We start from the raw sequence: 23,202 nt of genomic DNA on the forward strand, positions 1-23,202 counted from the left end.
ATGTGTGTGTATCATGTTTTTTCTTCTCTGTGTTGCTTTATGTGGTTGTTGATAATTTCATTTGGGTCTTATATGGAGGGACAGAGATAGCATGCTGGGACGCTGACTTCATGCTTCTAAATGGTTCATTTACTATGAATTGAACTATTTTAATGATCGAGGCTCTGTAACTTTTACAAATCAATTTGTTTATTACATTTTATGATTGGAATCTGCGCACTTAATGCTCTTCCACATCTTTGCCCATATATCATGCACCTGCTTTGTTGTATTTTGTTTGTATTGTCTGTGCTTTATTCAGTATATGTGAATCTCCCTGCAACCACAGTAACCTGGACCTGGACCTGAATGGGACTGCTGTGCCTCTGTTCTGCAATGCTATCAGTGTAAATGTCATGAAGGTGGGGCGCGTATAGTTCCTCAGCTGAGCCGGCATCAGAGGTAATGGAGTTACAGAGGTGCTACAGGGGCGTAATGGTGCCACTTTAAAATGTTGGAGCCGGAAAGGTGGAACAGCGCTGTGTTTATGCTGGCCCGCCCTTATATGCAGATGCATGCAGTGCTTAGCGTGTTATCCTCTCTTCTATATCGTATAAATATAGGTCTTGATCATCCAGCTTTTCCCACACACTGACTTTACCTGGACATCAGACCTATGTACTGTATATTAACGATAGCCTGAGTATGTTTGGTGAGACATTTAAGCATTAAATATATCTATTATTTTCAGAGAAATGAAGTGATACACTGTCAGGCAGATAGCTCACACTGTCTGCTCACTCTGCTCCTCCGCGTTGAGAAACAAACACACTGTGCTGAAATACATTCTTGTTTTGTCCCTCCTTTAAATGCACTTGTGTTGGACCTCTCCTGTCTTCTGTAAACTTATGATATTCTTTAAGAAGTGCATTTTTTTTTTTTTTTTTTTTACAATTTAATTTGGTAACGTTATCATGTTGGTTTTAATTGTATCGATAAACCACGTAATTAACAACCAGCTTTCTCCTCGAGCAATTCAGCTGCTGTAAAAAGAGATTTCGAGTGAAAACCAATAAAAACTCAAATTGTGCTTCAAGGTGATTTAATGAAACATGCTGCTGATCAACACCAGACTCAGTTCAGGCAGCTCATATAGTGGTGGTAATGATGGCTTTGGCAGAGAGGGGAGTCGATTCTCCACCTTAGCACCCATGGGCCATATCTTAAACGCATGTTACAAATGTGAATGTTTTCTCACTTTATAAAGCCTCGCTGAAATTTCCCTGGTTATCAGGTATTTTTGGTTGTTCCTATTATTGTTCTTTTTATTTTGTAGCTGCAAACATACCGATTTTGCATCGTATCGAAATATGGTTTGGTATGCTATATGTTATGTTATGTTATGGTATAGTATATGGTATGGTATGGTACTCTTGGGTATGTTATGGTATATGGTATGGTATATACGGTATGATTTATGCAGGACTTCCCCTGGCCAGGGTGAGGCCCTAAGCAAAATTTGTTAAGGAGGCCCTTAATTATGAGGCCCTACGCAAGCGCGTGTTCCGCGTATAGGGAGAGGTGGCCCTGGATTTATGGTACAGTACAGTATGGTATGGTATGTTATGTTATGTTGTGGTTTGGTATGGTATAGGGTATGGTATGGTACAGTATGGTATGGTAAATGGTAATTGGTAAATAGACTTGAGCTTATACAGTATAGTTATAGTTATACTATGGTATAGTATAGTATATGGTATGGTATGGTATATTATGGTATAGTATAGTAAAGTATATGGTATGGTATAGAATATGGTATGGTATAGTATATGGTATAGTATAGTATAGAATATGGTATGGTATAGTATAGTATGGTATGGTATAGTATATGGTATGGTATAGTATAGAATAGTATATAGTATGGTATAGAATATGGTATGGTATGGTATAGGGTATAGTATAGAATATGGTATGGTATAGGGTATAGTATAGAATATGGTATGGTATAGTATGGTATAGTATAGTAAAGTACAGTACAGTATATGTATGGTATGGTATGTTAAAGTATATGGTATGGTATGGTATGGTATATATGGCATGGTATGGTATGGTATATATGGTATGGTTTGGTATAGTATATATGGTATGGATTGGTATGGTATAGTATATTGTATATTATGGTACGGTACAGTATATGGTATGGTATAGTATATGGTATGTTAAAGTATATGGTATGGTATGGTATGGTATGGTTTGGTATGGTATGGTATGGTATAGTATATTGTATGGTATGGTTTGGTATGGTATAGTATATGGTATGTTAAAGTATATGGTATGGTATGGTATGGTATGGTATAGTATATTGTATGGTATGGTTTGGTATGGTATAGTATATGGTATGTTAAAGTATATGGTATGGTATGGTATGGTATAGTATATTGTATGGTATGGTTTGGTATGGTATAGTATATGGTATGTTAAAGTATATGGTATGGTATGGTATGGTATGGTATAGTATATTGTATGGTATGGTTTGGTATGGTATAGTATATGGTATAGTATAGTATATGGTATGTTAAAGTATATGGTATGGTATGGTATGGTATAGTATATTGTATGGTATGGTTTGGTATGGTATAGTATATGGTATAGTATAGTATATGGTATGTTAAAGTATGTGGTATGGTATGGTTTGGTATGGTATATGGTATGGTATGGTATGGTATGGTATAGTATATGGTATGTTAAAGTATATGGTATGGTATGGTGTATTATCCTTTGATCCCCACAGTTAGTTTTGATGATTCATAATATTGAAGCCATAAAGCACACTGTATACACTACTTGTCATGGGTAACAATGGGTAAATGAGTTCATTTTGAAGGCAGTACAAAAGAGCCCATTTGTGCATTTCTTTGGACTTGTTTATTGATCCTGACTTTAGTCATGATAATGTTTTCCCCTCTACCCTTTCACCGTCTGTGTCAAAATCCCTGAAACCAGGGATGGAACAAAAACATTTAACATTGCTGAACTATCTCATGCAATAGAAAACTTTCTGATGAATAACAAAAATCACTGGAGGGCAGGGATCTAAGTGCACCAGGAGGCTTTGCTCTTATCTCAGAAGTCAGACTCACCGTCCCAGAGTTGATGTATCTCTTTTTCTTTATTTTCTTCTTGGCGTTCACCACCTGGTATGAAGGCAGAATGGATAAAGGGGGTATAATGATAATGTAAACTTGAAGCACAATTCTTTTCATCCACCCTTGGGCAAGTAATAAAACCATCTTTGTGTGTAAGGGTAATGGAGCATGGGGACTGAATCCAATAACTGCAGTAGGTGAGAATGAGATAGCATTGATCATGCCCTGCAGCAAGATACAGATTATTCAGGGGGATATTTATAAGCACCTACACTTTGCTGTAAATGTCACATTCACATTATCAAGCTTGGGGATAGTGGCACATTTATCTCTGTCCCAACTATTTACTCATTATAACAAAAAAATAACCGCATTCATACTGACTACATTGTGAGGGAAAAAATAAAGTGCAAATAAAGGTGCAGGTTATGAATTATTACAATCCTCCCTGCTTTAAATCAATGTTACATTTAGAGCCAACAGCCAAAAACATGGCTGCAACAATCAAGGTCAGCTATCTCTAATGCTTATCCCACAAGGCTGCACACAAACAATAAGCACAAGCCTGGGGAAACTGTGCTGTATAATATACAGTATTATATATGCCAGTTATTATGATACTGGCAACAGCCTGCGTTTTGAGAGTCAGCAATAGATTATGTAGCTGCAATTCTAAGTAATAAAGAGGAAATTAACACCGTGTCTAACTTAATTTAATTAAATAAAAACTTCTATTGTAGAGAGGAGCTTTTCTTAATGTGGCAAGCTCTTTTGCTTGATGTGCCGCATCTACATAACCTGACCTGTGGGTTTCACTGCACTTTTGCTGGCTTACTCATAGTGGCCCTTTTTCAAGCTATGTGCATGTTAGGTTATGTTCACAGGAATCTGCAGTGTGCTACTGATTGGTTCAAATTATTTGATTTATAATAAAGAGTACAGTCTAGACCTTCTCTTTGTGTAGAGTGTCTTAAGATAACATGTGTTATGGATTTGTGCTATACAGATAAAGATTGATATTTATCAATTGCAATGGCAGCTTCAGTGACTGCAGCAAACTGGTTCAAGGGCATTGACCCGAAGAAACTGCTGTGTTTTATTTCTGATTAAAATATAGAAAGGTTTGGTGAAGGGTAATGAATGCACCTTCTTCTGCCATGTCAGCAGTGTAAAAGGGCAACTCTGCATGTCACTCTGTCTCCTCACCTTTCCCCATCTAGCCACCATCCTCTCCCTCTCACTTCTCTCATTGGCCCTGTTCTTTCCTTGAGCCACTTCTATGACTAATTCAGAAGCTAATGTAACGTAGCAAGTGTTTTAATGAGCAGAGGTCAACAGGAGTCTCTCGTATCCTTATAATACCCGATCTGACCCCCAAAGGACCATCCCCCCCCCCAAAAAAAGAAAAAAACCTAATCAGCAGCATACTTCTGTAGGGTTACCATTTGTATTCTCACCACAGACACAACCTCCTCATCTGGTGCACTGCAAAGCTTAACCTCTCTGCGTAAGGTTTAGAGAGCCAGAGGAGTCTCGTTGTTAATCAGACGTAGCCACAACTTTGGCTCGAACAGCAGCAGCCTCATCTAGACATTACACATTGACTAAAAATACCTTGTGGAGCCAAAAGGCATGCTGATTAGCTCTTACACCTAGCAAGTCCATTCACCGCTCTTAAATTGAAGGCTTCTTATATTTGTACCTAAAAATGGAGCTTAGGTTTGTTTTTGTGCCCTCGGATGCATCACGGGTCCCTTACTGCACTTAACAGCCACTCAATTACCCTGTTTATTATTATTTATTACACTGGTTATTAAATGCATCTGATCACAAGCGGGAAACTTATAGATCCAATCACTCCACATTTGAAGGCTACCTAAGATGCATTTAGCATTTCTTTGACAGGTGTAATAGTCCTGCACCATATGAGAAAAATATGCAATGTGGGAAAAATTGATATTATTTGATAACAATATGAGGGACAAGAAACAAAAAATTGAGAGTGTGGATGATTTATATCTCACAGTTTTTGTGTCTGTTGCATATATTTTCTTGTATCCAGAATACAAAATAAATAAAAAGCTTGGGTTTCTGTAACACTAAATTGGCACCAACTAATCTGATGGTTACTGATATCTAACATTAGCTTCATCTGATGACATCATATTTCCTTTTTTTAACTGATGCCCAGTCAGCCCCATCCTCTTGCTCGTCTACATGAGTGCTCTATCTCACTCCTGAATTTCACCACTCACCTCATAGATGTTTAACTGGTTCTGACCTCGACACAGATCTTTGTAGCTGGTGGTGAATTCACCGATGAAATCATGGCTGAAGAATAGAGAAAAAAAAATTGCATCATTTATTTTAGCTACGGTAGGTGCAACCCTGAGAGGTAGGAGATTAAAGCAGCTGGAGGATTTAACCACAGGCACTGGGGCATATATTTAGTCTTATTGAAAATGAAAAAAAAAAAAAAAATCATTAAGGTGAAAAAGAATGAGGATGTACATTGGTCATTATGGAGTTATTAAGAGGAGAAAAATATGAAAAAAATGATGAGTGTACCAATACTGAGGATTCATTACCTTCCATCTCTGTCCCAGTCATACACCTCCACTTTGATTGTCCTGTACAACAATTGAAAGGATAAAGGGTTTGTGTGAGCACATTTATGGAGGCCACTACATACAACTGAGGAGGAAGCTTTTCTGAAATGTGGCCATTAAAACAAGCTGTTCAAGCTCATTAAATGTTAGTGAAGGGTAAATTGAATCATTTAAAGCCTGATAATTGCTTTGCATGCAACTATAAATAAAACACCCTGAGGGTCAAATAACTCATCAAAATAAGTTATCTCTTTGAAGCTAGACTGTGCTGCACAGCGTTAATAGTCAGCTTATTTATTTCATTAAAAGAAAAATCAATTAACCAAGCCTGTGACCAATATCAATAAAAAAAAAAAAGCTTCTTAGTCAATGATTGAATGAACTGTTCACTTCATTCAGAAGAGTGAGCAGGTTTCAAGATTTGCCAAAAGTTTTGGGCGGGAAAAAACATTTTCCAGCACATTCCAAAGATAGAAAACCAACCACTCGGGAGGGAGAATCTTTGTGAGCTCCCAAAATAAGTTGTAGAGCGAGAAACCAAATAACACGCCTGAGAGAATTCACTGTGAGAGAGCAAAGTGCTTTGTCTTTTCTTCTTGCTCTGATTGAAAGATCAGTGGCGTCAGCAACCGTCAATCATGTGTCAGTGGGTCCAGGAGGAGGCAAGTTGATGGAGGGATCCTTTACTATCCTGACCTGATCTCAATCTGTCTGCACGGGATGTAGTGCCCCTCCTTACAAACAATCCATGTACTAAAGAAATAGATTAAGAAAGAATTGCAGTGTGAATCTGCCTTAAAACCAGCTGTTTTATTCTTACTAGTGAAAAAATAAACGACCCAGTCAGACATTCAGATGTTCGGTGTTGAAGTGAGAAAACATTCAGATGTTAACCGTACTCTTAAATACCAGAAGAAATAAAAACAAATGTGTTTTGGCTCTCAGATGTGTTTTGCACATGATCACCTGGTGATGTATCAGTCAACATACATTTTCTCCAATGTCACTTCATCACAAATTGTGTTGATAGTCATGAGCAGCACTGACACACATCAAAATCCACTGATGAAGATACAGCGATACACATTGCGTTTTCAGTTAAAAATAGGAGAGATTTCACTTTCCTATCGCTATTAAGCCAAATGATAGTGAAAAGATTAAACAGATTCAGATGATAAAAGTTAAGTAACAAAGAGTTACTGTAAAGATTGATGGATTAGGCTTATCTGAGTTGGGGCTTTTTCTCTTATTTTCTATTCAGACATCTGAGACCTTTATCCTTCTCCTCTGATAGACAATGCCACACCTCTTGTCTCTTCTGCCTTTGTGTGAATGGTTTCTCTGAGTTCTGAGTGTTTATGAGGTGTAGCATTTCGAGGGCTTTGTGGTCAAGTCTTCCTGAATCCACATACTTTACAGATGTCCTCAACTATCTATCAAATGTAAGTTTTCTCTTTGTCCATGTTGTGGTTCAATAATCAAAAATATATTTCGGTTCCATGTTGTTCTTCCTGAGGTTTCTTTCATTTTCCCTACACTGAAAGGGTCAAAGCATAGAGGGTTGTGTATACTGTCGAGATTTAAAGCCCTTTGGGGAAATTTAACAGCATATATGAATTTAATTAACTTGACCTAAAAACTTTAATAGAACACAAGCAAAGCCCGGTGGCTCAATCAAACCCACATTACAAGAAAGGGCTGTGTGCATTTATCAGATGCCTGAGTCAAAGAAATTCAAAGCCTCTGAATCACTGCCAAACTGCAGGTCAAATCCAGGCCAAGTGAAATGATAAAAAAAGTGGTTATAAATTAAACATTTAAAAAATGGACTTGCAGAGTCGTAGCTGATGGCTCTGCAAGAGCAGCATGTCAAACAGCAAAGCAAACTTTAGATATCTCACACCAACATCGGGGAGACCTTAAATTGGCGTAAATTCCTCTTGCCGTCAAAATTCTGAAAGGGAGTCTTTCATGCTTCCACCCCATCTGTCTGACCCAATTAGCTCCTCTATTCAGGTGAGAGGAGACGGGATCGAAGTGCAGAATCTCAGCTGACACTCAGCGTGGTGGAGTGGGCAAGCTTTGACATGTTCTTTGACGACTTTAATTCCCACCCATTGCTATCAGGGTCCAGACGCACACCTACACACACATATATAGCAAGCCGCTTTAGCATCTACAGCAGCAGTTAGAGCCACTATTCCTACCCCACTTCTATAATCTCCTATTTGTCTTATTTTTTAACTATTCTTAATCCACGGGTTTCCTGCAAAGTTCTTTGCTTGAATACATTTGAATAAGATCGGAGAAGCTTCAACTGAAAATGTTATTCCTAGTTGTGGGCCAATCAACACATTTAGGCGAGGTTGCATATAAACATAAATGGGCTTTTCATAATTCTCCATTTAGGCAGCAGATAAAATACAATTGTTAAAATTTGATGCACCAAACCCCGTCTGAAAAAGGACACCACATATTGAAACTCTGCATAGCTTTGATTTCCAGTGTGGGTGTGTAGAACACTTGATCGTACATAATCTATCATCCTACCTGTCATAGTCTCCGTTGCAGAGCGCTCTGACAGGGATGGAGAAGGGCTGCCACACAGGGTTCAGCGTGTTCTTCATCACTTCAGTCTTGTGCCAGATGGTGAACCTGGGAACGCAGGGTTGGCAGGGATATAACATCCTTAAAGACATTTCTTCTCACACTTAAAAAAAAGGTAAATGGTAGATCTCTTCTCTATGCTTTGCTCTGAGAACCTGGTCTGCATTATTTATCTTGATGCTGCTGAGTTCAGTGGATCTTAATCTAATACTCTCGACCTTGGATGCCTTCATCTTTGATGTCCATGCCTACTCGCCTGCCTTTGACAAGCTACACTGAAAGAGCAGGAAAGACAGACTTACGTGCCATCCTCATTGCTTCTGTAGAAGACCATGAAGGGGTCTGACTTTCCAAAGAAGTCCTTTTTATCCAGTTTGTTGGCACAGAATTGCATGGTGGCATAATCCTTCAGACAGAGGAGCAAAAAAACAAAAGGCAGAAATGAAAAGACAAAAAAACAAAACAAAGGACATTGTGAATCCATGCTCCTGCCTCTGTATGCCTTCTGTTGTTTGTTCATATATGCTGTGTGCCAAGATATAAAAGCACTGAAGCACCAAATAAGAGCAAAGTGCTGAGTGAATCCTAATAAGAGCAGGGCAAAACAAGCCACTAGCTCCCAAAAAACTGAACTACATTCATTACTATTTCTTTATTATACTACTCCTGCTTTACAACACTAGATGGGATAAAGGATGTTACAATTAAAAATGCCTTGTTGTGCAGAATGTAATCATAGTGACAGTATGAAGGACCACGCTGAGGCACAGAAATGGATTCTAAAACCCTGCATACAGCGGGGAGGGAGGGGCTGTGTACAAAAAGGTTTCAGAGGGTGTGAGTGCAGCTAATGATACATTAGAAAGGCTGATATTACCATAATTATACTCATTTAGGCAGCATTTCACCGTGTGCTACCATTACCAGGACAATGAACATGCACCATAATGCTCTTGGTTCCAGATATTTCTCCCTGTGGTCAAGGTATTAGTCTGTGCTGTGTTATATAATGAGGCTGAATAGAGGGCACAGACTGGACAGGTAAATGTCTGCATCAGAAGAAACTGTGCAAAGTGTTCTCCATTACTGACAGCCTTTATCTCAGTACTGTATGAACACTCTAAAACATTTTCAAAAACCCTTTCGCCCTGACACATACTGCTAATAAAATGCAAGACTTTATCAGTACATTTTAAAGAGTGAGTTGGGATATATATGTTTAAAGCCTTCAGCTCGCAAAAAGATGAGCCGTTTTTACCCTGTTAGTCTTCACCGAGGCTTTAAGGTTTAGAAGGGCTATTAGTTCGGAATCAGCGTGGGGCTGGCCAGGGCCTCTATCGATTGCTTTGACCCAAATCAATGTGGTGCGCTCTGCCTTTGACCAGCTTCTCACTAACCCATCACATCACTTTATGCCTTCTACACAAACAAGACACAGAGCTGCCTCTGTGTCTGAGGATACTGCTGAGACGAAGACGGATGCCTTTTTCTCAAATAGTGAAACAATTCTTAGACGATTCCCTTGAAATTTGAGCTCGTTTGATTACCACTGTTATATCTAATCAACATTTTGAAACATTGGTAGAGAAGAAGTAATAAAAACTGATTAAAACAGTGAGTGGTGGCTAATTGAAGCAGAATTGTTGTGAAGATACTTTTTTATCATTCCCTATGGACACTTTCTGTTTTATTCCTGTTACTGCTAATTCTACAATATGGTTTAAAAGTCACTAAGCTCTGTAGTTTCTCAAATTTACGTACTGAGTTTATATCAGCCGAGTTATTTATCCAGCTAATGTTCGGTTTGTACCTGAAGTGTTTCAAGCTGTCCCCTGACTGCTTTATTTACAAGAACGTCTGATTTTCCAGCTGAGGCTCATTTTGTGGATAAAAAAAAAAACACCTAATAATATGTTACAGGAGTTTGCTTAGGTAAGTTATCCAAGCCCTAAAATACAGCAGCATCTAATAACTGTCCTGCTAAGCCCTGACACAGCCACTATAATAACACTATAAAGGTAACACGGTGGCTTAAGCCTTCATTAGGTACAGATAACATATACCCACTTTGGTGCCTCCAAGTGTTCTCTCATTAAGTGGGGAAAAAAGCAGAACATTCATTCCAGCCACGAGGTTTAAGAGCAGCAGGGGTAGAGTGAGTGCAGTGCATCCTTTCCATTTCTTTGCCCAAGCATGATATCCCCACATGGGGTAAGTGGCAGAGGAATTCTTGCTGTCACGTTCAAGAAGTGGCACTGTAGGTCTTTCAAAAGAACACGAGGCAATGCAGACAATACTCGAGCATTGGTTACATAAGCCTGTGACATCCTCGGGTTGGCACACTGTTGTGCAGTACCAAATGGATCCTGAGCCAGAGGATAATGTGAAGCCCAATTCATTTGTATGCCTGACATATCACTCCCATTCATATGGTTAGCCTCAGGTGAAGGATTTTTTATTTTTTTTGTAAATGAGTGGAACATTTGGGATATTTTCAAAATCCACAAAAGAAGAAAAAAGAGACATAGCTTACATTACATTCTCTGATAACAGAGATAAACAAAGAATACTTGCATCAAACCAAACACTGAATCAATGGTGATTGGTCTGATTTTTGAGTTTAGGAATAGATGGCTCTGATCTGAGCAAATACAAAAACTCTCTGGTTGACTGCTGTCATATTTAAAGTGCTACGTGGTTGACTTAGATTCAAATCAGACAGAGTTGCTGTTGGACTGTGAGGAGGATCAGAGAGAGCGAGAGCCAGCCGCTGCGCAGCATGTCATATATGCCAGAGATAACGTCAGCCAGGAGGAAGCCTTTGATCCATGCAGAGGCGGTTGCTCTGTCTAATGATACCTGGCAAATCCTCTGACAAGGTGGGAGCCAACCTGCCTCTCAGCTAACAGTCCCTGCAGAACTTCCTCTGTCGATTCCCTCTCTCCTGGTTTCAGTTTCCCCAAACAACAGTTGCAGTGTTTACCTCAGGCGTAGCAGTGACTCTGCTGCCTCCATTTGTTGGTCACAGGTGGATTAGAGAATAAACACTGTCCAGATGGATTCTAGAAATTCCAAACTGGAAAGTGTGGGACTTTGACAGCGTGTCTTCCGCCTGTTAGTCAGCCATAATATGCCTTTTTTTTCTCTTAGTTTCTCATTCTTTCTTCACACCAGAGGCATTTTTATTCAGGGTCAAATGATGTGTAAACAGGGCATGCCTGGAGTGGCCTTCCAAGTCTGTGTTTCACTAATCGAGTCCAGGAGAGTGTAAACGTTCATTTGTACCTGTATTGATCATTTGCATTTATATTGCAAAGCGCTTGTTGAGGTGGTGCTTCTGCAGTGATAATGCTTACTCCTATCACTGCAGATTCAAAGCACCTGATGACTCACAGCAGCCCTTCAATAACTGTGAGCGCTGACACTTCAATCCAGCAAGGACCAAATCAGTAATGGTTAGCATGTCAGTTATATTATCAGCATGGCTTTTCTGTGTCTTTATAATCAGACTGCTTATCACTCGAGATTGATGCTCTGAAGAAGTACAGATACTGTTAATCCAGGAGCTTTTACTTAAGTTGCAGAGCCTAATCATTAGATGCTAACATGCATTAAGATATCGTGAAACATTTGCACAATAGTTGCAGTTCAATGGCTTGCTTTATGGCCTCTGAGGGAGGCGGGTCGCTCAGGCCAATAAGTCTTGCTCCTGCTCCAGTGGAAGCAGTGTAATGTGATTATTCATTATCATCATTTAGCAGTGAGGAGAGAAAGCCAATGGGCATTAGTGGACGCAGGTTATTAATGCATACTCATGGATTAACACACCACACACAGAGGGAAACGCCTGGTTCAGTGATAGGAATGAAGGGGGAGGGGTATTAAATGAACATTCAAACTTTGTCCAAATGACAAACACAATTGCTTAGTGACATGGCTTATACTGCTGCTTTAATATGGACAATTACTTGCAATATATTTAATGGAAGTGAAGCCTACTAAACAACCCGCCGCTCTTCAGCAGGCTTAAGAACATGACTAAAAATACATTAGGCTGCGGAAACAACATGCACCATTTCCCCTCAATGTGTCGCACACAAATTCACAGTGACATGCAGAAATCAATCAGCGACAGTGGATCTGTTCAATTAGACTCCAATGCGCTTGTTAAAGCACCCATTTCAAAGTAGATCCCAGAACACACACTAAACATTTATCATTATATACATTAACAGAAATAACACTCAGATGTAACAATTACAACTTTTTGGACTTACTCTGCAGTTTCCCAGCTCCTCAGCAGACAAGATAATAGTCCCGCATTTTTTCCCTGGTATGCCACTGTGAAGACAAAAAGGTATTGTTCACTCTTTTTGAAAAAAAGTAACATTTGCAACAAAAACTTCACAGATATTTGTATTTACTTTGTAGAATTGCCACTTTAATGACTTTAAGATAGTCAGTTTGTTTGAGTTTGCAAGATCCACAAATAATGCAATGTGGTCAATTAACAGCACAAAACTACAGTCTAAAGTTCTCAATAATGATGGAGTGGAAAAAGTAGCTGAGTTATTTGGCATCAGTTCAGTAAATATTAAGTCTTATTATGATTTCAAAAGAGGGCCAAAATACACTTGAGGATCAGGTCTTCACTTTTACTCCTCTGATTTGATTTCTTGTTTCCTATATCCCTTTTTTAACAAGCAATTATACTGACACCTAAATAATAGTAATCAGAAAGATTAGTGTTCACAGGGTTGTTTTCTGCAGTCACATTTTCCATTTCAGGCTGACAATGCAGATATTTGTACCTTCAAACACAGCTTTTTTTCTTTTAGAAAGCATTAGAAATAGCAAAGTGACATTAGAGGGACAGTTTGGCAGCACTAATGAGCACATTTATTGCTCACCACTGTAACTAAATCAAAAACAAGTTATAAATTCAGACTCTTGAGTTTTTTTTTTTTCGTGCAATGTGGAAGGAAACTGCTGAGAAACAAAACTCTTCTGATCCATGTTTGGGAACGCTGCACTGGGACTTTAAAGCTCTGCGGGTCTGTAGTTGTTTACTACATATCCCCAGCAGATGATCAAGACACATTGTAGCACACAACGGGTTCCCTGTGTGACTGTGTTTCTATGCCTCACCTCCTTACAAAAATAGACTACCTCTCGACATAGTTTGCCCTAAATGTTACTTGGTTGTGTGTTTTGTTTTTAGTAGAACAAAATGTATTTTTTTATAGCTAATCTAAAGAATCAACTGAAGCTTTAGAAGAAGGATACAGCCTTATAGATCAGACTCAGGACAAGACAGTGTATCTACTTTGCAATCATACAGTAGCACTCCAGCTGAGGACACTCCTGTCATTTTCCGGATAAAGAAGGACAGATTACAGCAGACTCATGCTGAGGCTTTAGCCAGTGGCCAATCATTAGAAGGTCAGACCTGCTGCAGATCCTCATCAAGCTGTGAAAGTTGAGCTATCAGGCAGTGATCAGGGTTCTATACATTTAAATTGAGGGAGCCTTTGACTCCAGGAGCAGAATGTTTCATTATTTTCAAAGATAATCTGAAGCGTTAACCTGCAACACTAACGGGAAAGCCGGGGGACCTATTAAGAGATAGAGGGTTTCCTCTTTCTTATCTGTGCGTGCAGGAAGTGTTTGCAGTGTTTTAAGAGATATGGTTCTGGGTGTTTCTATTAACCTTTACTGGCCTCTCTCAGGTTGTCCAGGTCTATAATACACACTGTGTAATGTTCTATGAAAGCAATTGTAGTCGCTAATGTAGAAACTTTGATTAACAGCTTAATAAATCCACCCAACAAATGCATCCAATTAAAAATGATTCACATCCAACAGTGTGTGCAACAGAACTACCATTGTCTCAGCTTTTAACGAGGCAAATTTTAAAATGACGTTATCCCACTGCGAGAGGGCAGCACGCTTCATTCTCTGTCTCTTAGCTCCATGGAGACCAATCTCAAGGTGAATTAACTGTCCTTGAATTATTGATGTTTCACTCCAGGTTGTCACCGTGCATTTTGATGGCACCTCAAACAACCAGTAAACCGCTAACCAATGAGGCTTGTAAAGCATTGCACACTCCACAGGTCACATTTTCTCCCTAAGGTCAAAAAAAGACCAATATTCCTTCCATAGTGGAAAATGAGAACCAGTGATTGTCAAAATATCATCTCCAGACACGTCAAGATTCATCGCCCTGCTCTAATCACTGCCACTGAGACAAGAGCGCGTACCAAAAGGGCAATGGACTTTGAAATCAGGCATGCATTATTGAGTGTGGCATTTTCTCTGACAATGACTAGTTAACTTGAAGAGCAAGCATGCACTGAATGGATAAATACAGTTCCTGTGATTCATCTGTGGGTTCCTTTTCATTGCAGACTGACAGTTGTTCTGCAGCTTCAGTACTGAAATGTGAGAGCTGGTGATATGAAGTGTCCGGCATCAAGAGGCCTCATTGGCTCAGCACTCATTTGCGGAGGGTTTCTCGGTAGGGAAAACCCTTTGATGATGAAACTAAGTGAAATGTGCTGCTGTGGTCCTCGTTGCTGTGCTATCTGCTCAGTACAAGGTCTACAGTCTGACAGCTGTGAGGAACTGACACGCTTTTTTTCAGTTGGTCATGTTAATGTGTTTCATATTTGTCTCCTAGGAGGGTAGTACTGGAAGATATGAATACTGAAATGACAACACAGCATGTTTAACAGTACCAATTCCGACTCAGCACCAGTGTTTCATGTTTTTTAAAGTCTTTTACTTTTTGCTTCAAGATGTATGAATCTACAATATATTATGGTATCAATGCTGCACAGATACAGTGAATGTCACTGGCAAATTCAGTTGATGTGTCACACCTTCAACTTTTATTATTCATATTCATTTTATGCAAGTGATGCATCGTCTTTATTTTAGGGATGCACCAATGTATCGGCCAAATATCGGCCATCCGCGGACAATGTGGCACGGAGCAATATCCGTAGCCGATCTGTATTTGTTGTGTAGCATTAAATTTAATGCTGGCATGCTAGTATACCTAACTGCTGATTAATAGAAGGGATTGTTTTATCGGGCAGAAGGAGTCTGATTTGTTTTCATGGTCAAACATGAAACAAAACGTTGGCAGTGTGGGAGTCTGGATCAGCAACATCCAGTTTGTGAGACATTTTAGAAAGACATTTCGGGAGGAGAGACTACAATTAACATCAAATCACAAAGTTCATTTGGAAAACCGAAATGACGAATTGCAAAACATCAGCTAAATTGTTCTTTTACGATATGAAATTGTAGTTTCATCGGCCCTACATTTTCACAACTGTTGCAACTCAACTCTAAACACGTCAAACAACAAAGGATGGAATCGTGTTTTTTCTATAAAGTTGCATTCATTAACGAGTGCAATAACAGCCAAACACCAATTAGTGTCCTTTTGCTTTTTAATGAAATAGAAGAATGTTTACATTTCCAAGATCATTTCTGTATATGATGGGTTAAAATCTAACTTTGGTTTAAGTCTGAAAGACCCTTCTACACCAAGCAGGGCCCAACACAGCTTAATGACCGATTGCTTTATTAACCTTTAAGCTGAAAAAAAAAACCTGTCATTGGTTGCAATTCTGTTTCTTAATTTTTTAATGGTTTAATGAAACTTACCTTTAAGAGAGTCGCTAGTGAATGGCAGAAGTAATAAAGATATCTGAATTCAGTGTATGAAGCACAGATATATATATATTTTTTTTTAAGATTTATTTTTGGGCTTTTTGTGCCTTTAATGGAGAGATAGGACAGTGGATAGAGTCGGAAATCAGGGAGGGAGAGAGTGGGGAGTAACATGCGGGAAAGAAGCCACAGGTGGGATGTGAACCTGGGCCGCCTGCTTGAGACGACAGCCTCCGTACATGGGGCGCGCGCACTAACCACTGCGCCACCAGCACCCCAAAGCACAGATATTTTATGGGTGGTCTTATTCAGAAAAGACTGACGACAGCCTGTTACTCTCCATGGCTTCTGTGCTTGAATGAATGATTCATGTGATATAATAAAGGCATTACGGCTTCCAGCAGCTCAGCAATGAATGTGAGAGGTGACTGCACTAACCACAGGGTAAGTAGCTATAATACTTTACACCATCCACCATCCGGCTATAATTCACACTGTCACTTACAGGTTTCCCTTGGCACTAGACAAACACTTTGCCATATGGTCCTGACCAATCCAATGTCAATCCATGATGTGCACTGCTGCTACCTGAAAACCTCTGTGGACCTTTTATTGCCTGATTAGCATCAGGTCAGGGAGGCCAGTACGACCTTTGCTGTTCCTGCTTTTCAACAAAAACCCACTGTATCAAACAAAACCTCATAAAGACAACAAACAAGAAGAGACAGAAATGAAATCCAGCCTTGAAGCTGATGGGTTCTTCTATCAAAAAAAGAAATGGAAGCCAAGAATTGTTTAGCTCTTCGCTAACATGAGAACAGAGTTAGTTACAGCTGTGTTGACAGATCTCGTGTTTGATCAACTGAATGGAAAGAGATCAAGCAGCATATATCAGCATCGCTACAATTATTTCTCCAATGTTTTTAATACAGCTGTTCTGAAGAATACTGATGAGAATATCTAGTTTATCTCTATTCAAGAGAGGCCACATTTTAGACATTTAGTCCTCTGAAAAATAAGCATCAAAGATCATTGTGCATGTCATATATTATTACTCATATTCTAGCCCATGTGTGGCCTCTATAATTTCTCATCTAGAGGCAGATCTTGGTGTCAGATGGTGATTCACAATGCCCCTATTCTCCATTACCTATCAGTGTGAGGGGTGGAGTTTGCTGAGATTAAAGTCCGAAGAGAGAGAAGGAAGCAATTGTTGATGCTGTTCACATGGGGTCATTAGGATGAGGAATGGTCTTGATATTTAACAACGCAGCAATGTGTCACGCATACAAGAGTGGGGGAGGGTCCGAGAAGAAAGAAAGGATTTTTCTCACTCTGCAGCTGTTGCAGGGTGTGTCTACGTAATTTCCAAGCAGACAAAAAGACCGCAGTGTTATCATGCTTAGAAGATTGTTATATTGCAATTTCACACCACAGGATGAGCAAATTAAAACATATCTGGGAAGGTGGAGAGCGAAGACTAAGACTAGAAATAGGAAAAGTTTTCCCTGTAGAAAAGATAGAATTTAGTTACCCAGGTCTGTCAATCCAATGAATCTCTCCGGATGACAAGAAGGAGAAGGGTAAATGAACAAATCTAACCGTTTTTGAGTTAAGTCACAGGCCAGCAGAGACGAGGACGACTGGCTTTGTGCCGCTGTAAACGTTCAGGGCAGTCAGCAGATCTTAGTTGAACAGAATTAGACAAGGTTGACAGAACTGCACGTGGGCTTAAATGGGATTATACCTTTAAACCCCTTGATTTTCATACATAGATAAGCATCTATAATCCCTCACCTTTCCAGGATTAAAAAAAAAAAAGTATGAAAAGTGATCCAGCTAATTTAGAAGGGCAGAAGAATACCAAACTGTAATTCAAAGTGAGGACAGAGGGAGCTGCTTCAGACCAGGGCTGCTGTTTGTGTTTAAGGAACGTAGCTACAGGCAACCTATGCCACGCTCTTTGAAGCTTTGTCTGAACGAGCACAAAGCACGTAAATAGGGCAAAGAATGTGCTGAGGAAAATGTCAGTTGGTCGCACCAAACAACAGGGAGTAACGATTGAGTTTGTTTATGTCAACAGTGGAAACCAGACACAAGGTAGGAATCCACATTGTCAACAACGTTGCATCTTTTCTGTCCCTCTGGTTGTGTAACTTTCTTTATGCTACTCACAGGATTCCTCAGGTCTCCCATTGGAACATAATGGCAGTTATCACATTCTCAAAGAACAAACATAATCCAGTTATTCTTGGGGAATAATGGGTCTTTCATGAAACATAAATCTGATTGTTTTTCAGTTGTGTGTGCAGTGATGTAAGGAGACCTTAGTTGTTTTGATTACTTAGGTTATAGACGGCTTTATTCACTATCACAATGTTGAATCTATTGTAATTCTAAATAAATGAGGCACTCAGCAACCACCTTCAAGCTAAAAAAAAAATGCTGATATTGACAGAAACAATATGGATTAGTAGAAGCTGTCAATCAGAGGGAAACTTTCTCACTCGGCTTACAGACAGAAACTGCTCAAAGTCACAGCAGGCGGTGCATGTACTCGGCTTCCTGTGTTTTCTCTTGCCAATAAAACAAACCCTTCTCGGGAGGACATAACAAGCCCGTTTCAATTTCCCTTCGGCAAGAACAAAACATCCGTGTCCTTCAAAGGCCAAAAGAGATGCCCAATTCTTTTTGTTATTCCAAATACAATGTAAGTTGTATTTTTTTGTGGCTGCTTGACATCCAATCACAGCTGATTCTCCTCACTTTTTTCCCCTGCTGTGTCACAAGGCAGCGGCACCTTTAACCCCCCCTGTTGGATGTAATGGAATTCATATCATGTAGCAGTAAGCTGCCCTGACCTCCTCTGTGGTGGTGACTGCTGACTAAATTGCAATCTGTGAGCCCACAGATCGCTTTCAGCTGCTGAATAGATTAATGACATGGTAGTGTTAAACTGGTGCAGGAGAGTGCTTTTTTAAAAGGCATTCAGGGGGGGTTTCTCACCTTTCTAGTAGTGGAAGACCGAGCATGGCCATAAAAGAAATGAACGCTCATCCACAGACTACTCTGCCCCTGCCTGCCCTTGCACCTGAAGTCTTAATAATTAGTGCAAAGACGATAAGCTGTAGCTTTATTGTCAACTCAGCTCTAGAAACCAAGGGCCCTACTTAAACGATCTTTAGCGCATAGTATAAACCGCATAGTTAATAAAGTGCATTGAAGGCTTGCAAACCTTCTGCTGTTCTGTCAACAGCCCATGATTTGGAAGTTAAGAGCATGGCAAAAAGGGATTTGCAAAAGGTCTCGTAATTATTTATATGTCTTGGAAAGGAGAATACGATAACCAGCTCCCACTATCAATCATCTCTCATCTGCTATTTGCTCTGTGCAACTGACAACATGGATTTGACCCTTTATTTTTAATAGAGTGAGCTCACATCACTCAGGTTCATTACAGTCTCCTTCCACTATGCTGTTCATTCATTCATGTTCATGCACTGAATTAAATGTTTTACAGATTATAGTGTTATAGTGTGTGGTCAACCACTGACAAGAAATGATCTCTGATATTTCAGAGAACACACAGATTTTTAACTGAGACGTTAGGGGTGCTGCTGCATGTCACTTCGTAAGCAGAGCAATGCACGTTTTGAACCCACCTCATGTTGTTTCTTACTGTCTGTTCAACAACAAAAGAAACCTGCACATTAGACATGGCTTGGGCTGTCACTGTTGCAGTTGCATTCCCCTGACTCATGATAGCAATGTGACAACACACCACTGACGCAAATATAGATAATGACAACTGTTGGGATCTGTTCGAAATAAGCAAACGCATTCAAGCTGCTCTTTGGGACCCCTCTGTGATAGGTATAGACAGGGCCCCGATACCCTCAACTGCCACAGCATAAATCAAATGGGCAATTTCATGGAATAAAAAAGGAACAACACTAAGATTTTTCATGACACAGAACTAAGTCCGCGGAGAGCCATAAAGAAAGAAATTCAATGGGATGGTGGAAGGCCAGGTGAAAAAAAAACAGTTTGCTATAAGAGCTGGGCTGTGTAGAGGAGAGGGTGTTTGCCTCTTATGGAATCACAGTATTACCTAATAAATCCCACTTTCGTCACACAGACAGTGTTTCTGTACATCAGCACATTCGGTGTTTTCTTCACCTAAGCAGGAATACACGTTATTAGAGAGGGACCCTTGTTAGTGTTCAGCCTTGGAGCCTAAATTGGCATTTAGTGAGGCAGCAGAACGCTTTAATTGTGTCTGATGTCCCGAGGCAGAAGATGCTGATTACTTTAAGCCTCCTAGAACACTTAACCTCCCCGTTTAGTTAAACAGGAAAACAGGCAAAGAAACACCTGCCCCACTTTCTGCATGTACAGTATCAGCAGTACTTGGAATAAGGATTTTCAGCTTCACCAAAACATGAACTTCTCTTCCTCCCACTCATATTTAAATCTGCAGCAGCATGTTCTATTTTTCATCTCAGAGGAACTGCGGCTGTGTAGCCCCGAGTCAGTCAGCCAACTGCATTAACCAACAACTTTAAAAGAATTGCGACTCTCTGAAGTCGAGATGAGACAAGAGATGCCCCCTGCCTCAGTTTTCTCTGAGTAAACTTCTGGTGAGTCACACAGCTCTGATACTTAGCTCTGTAATTTAACGTCTTATACGCATGAAATTGCAAAGATATATTTGTTTTATTTCATTTCTTAATGTTTCATTCTTAGTGTCATGCATAAGGGTATAGAAAAAGAGAGCCTGAACTTCATCTCAGTTAATAACGATTTGAAATGCCCCTTTACTACAGTATACCCTCCCCCAAGCAAAGATGGTTTTTAAAACCATCTTTAACTGGTGAGCGCATTTGCAGACCTTAGCCTCAGTCTGTTTGCACAAATTCATGCAAATTATGCAACTATTCAATTCTTTTTTCAAGAACCTGTTTGAAGGATTCTCATTTTAACAAATAAGCTGCCAGCAAACTCAGCTAACGTGAGCATATTAAGTCACCTAGCTTCAGCTGACAACATCTGACAGCAACAGATGATTTAAAAATAACAATGACAATCCCTGATTCATCTGTATCCTTCATATTCTTAAGGAATAGTATGAGTCTGAGATGATGTCCCACTGTTTCATGACAACACTGAAGGCAAAATCAAGATTTTTAGCTTAATTTGGATGATGTCAGATCAGTTGAAAATAAGAATCATTACTGCCAACAGTAAGTTATTATTTCCACTGTTGAACTCTGAGCAGATGAAATAAGGGACAGAGGAGAAAACAGCACAAAGATGAGAACATTACAGGACAATACAGAACATCTTCAAGAGCAGATGGAACTTGTAAAATGTAATAAAAGAAAACTGCTGAGAATATAACAAGAGAGTTGAATCAACAACACCGGCTAATTCTCAACAAATATCAAACCTTGTCGGTTCCACAGATTCAGTTTGGACTGCATTCCTGTCGAGATGGAATAACAACGGTGTCGGTGTATTTAATCGTACATTATAACTCGATTTTAGGGAGCGATGGATCCTTGGAGACATACAGTATATGCACAGAATTATTCAATTAAGCCTCAGGAAAAATATAAACTTTGAATATATACTTCAAATGATTTCATGACATGGAGTCTATGGATAAGAAGTGAAAACGTTTTTTGATTTCATCGAGATAAATCCCTAAATTAAATGCAAAATGTATCATTCAGATCATAAGTTTGTTATCTGTTTATCATGCCACATCTGCATTGAAGTGTGCTGTTATCATTTAACATGTGCACCACCGAATGTGTCAATCAATACTTAATAAAAACTGTCTCCATACCTCTGACTTCCTCTTCCCTGAGGCCTCATCGCACAGCCTGGCGGGAACATTTGGAGCTCCAGTTTGTGTTTACTTTTCTTTTAAGACTTAGTTTGTGGATGTATCATTCATAAAATATTGAACAAAAAGTGATGCCCCAAATAAAATATATTCCTTAATAGCGGTTATTTAAAATGGTTGTACTCGTTATCATTAAAAAGCTGGTTATGGATGCTTGAATATGACTGTGCACTGTGACGAAAGTAAGCAATAAATTCAAGAACCCGAGAAAACAAATTATTCAAAGCAAAGCTATGACCATCAGAAAGATGTTTATCAAATCAAGCGACTGATGATTTTGATCAAATATTGGCTCTGATGCGATCAGATCTCAAATGAGTGATCAGATTATGTCTTTCTCAGTGCATGCCCACATCCCGGGGGGAAAGTGTTTCAGTTTAACTACACTTCATCTTTGTATTATTGTTCAAGTTTCTGATTCCCACCCCTTGGCTCACTTCAATGTAATTTCTGCTTGGCCTTTGACTTTGAAGTTTGGAAATTGAGGAGCACTGTGGTGAAGAGCTCTATTGGCCTCAAAAGACAGTTAATGAAAAAGTTCAAAGGGATGTTTCATGGTACTACATCCATGCCACATGTGTGTCAAAATATTACTTGATTTAAAAATATCTTTAAACGCATCGGGTCATTTCATTATACAGCTTGGCTGTATCACACTGTAGACACCTTCAACTTATTGAATGGTTAGGGCTCTTAAAAAGTATTATCTAAGGGGGGGGGGGGGCGCTGGTGGCGCAGTGGTTAGTGCGCGTACCGCATGTACGGAGGCTGTGGTCCTCCAGGTGGACGACATGGGTTAGAATCCAACCTGTGGCTCCTTTTTCCACATGTCAATCCCCACTCTCTCTCTCTCTCTCCCTGATTTCCAACTCTATCCTCTTTCCTATCTCTCTAATAAAGGCACAAAAAGCCCAGCAAATATTTATATACTGTATGTATTTATTATAAAATGACGAAGAAGTTGATCTGTCTATGAGCTAAAAAAAAAAAAAAAAGTGAAGTTGTTGCCTTCATGTAACTTCTATTTGGATGTATATGTTTCTGAACTTCCTTAACAATAACATCTCATAGAGTCACACAGGGAGAACTAAAAGACAAAACCTTGCTTTCTGACGATGCTTTTCTCTCCACAGGATGGATATAGCTCAGATGAGCCTTGGATTTATTTATTCTAATGAGCATATATATTTTATATTTTTTCACATTACTTTCTATATTTCCATTGCGCCCTCGGCTCCCACGGGAGCAACTGGCACACCCACCA

The 23,202-nt window shown here is 39.5% G+C and overlaps 1 protein-coding gene across 2 annotated transcripts in view; it reads right to left on the reverse strand.

Moving 5' to 3' along the window:
* The window catches only part of cpne5a (copine Va), a 71,595-nt gene that overhangs the window by 23,303 nt on the left and 25,090 nt on the right, over positions 1-23,202 (reverse strand). For both annotated transcript variants that reach the window (XM_061057461.1, XM_061057460.1), the window contains 6 exons: positions 12,619-12,682; positions 8,644-8,747; positions 8,285-8,389; positions 5,714-5,755; positions 5,381-5,456; positions 3,120-3,173 (listed from right to left, as the gene is read on the reverse strand). In XM_061057461.1, the coding sequence (XP_060913444.1) occupies positions 3,120-3,173; positions 5,381-5,456; positions 5,714-5,755; positions 8,285-8,389; positions 8,644-8,747; positions 12,619-12,682 (445 nt within the window). The remainder of the gene's footprint in view (positions 1-3,119; positions 3,174-5,380; positions 5,457-5,713; positions 5,756-8,284; positions 8,390-8,643; positions 8,748-12,618; positions 12,683-23,202) is intronic.

This window comes from Labrus mixtus, chromosome 15 (genome assembly GCF_963584025.1).
Source record: "Labrus mixtus chromosome 15, fLabMix1.1, whole genome shotgun sequence".
Taxonomy (NCBI): domain Eukaryota; kingdom Metazoa; phylum Chordata; class Actinopteri; order Labriformes; family Labridae; genus Labrus; species Labrus mixtus.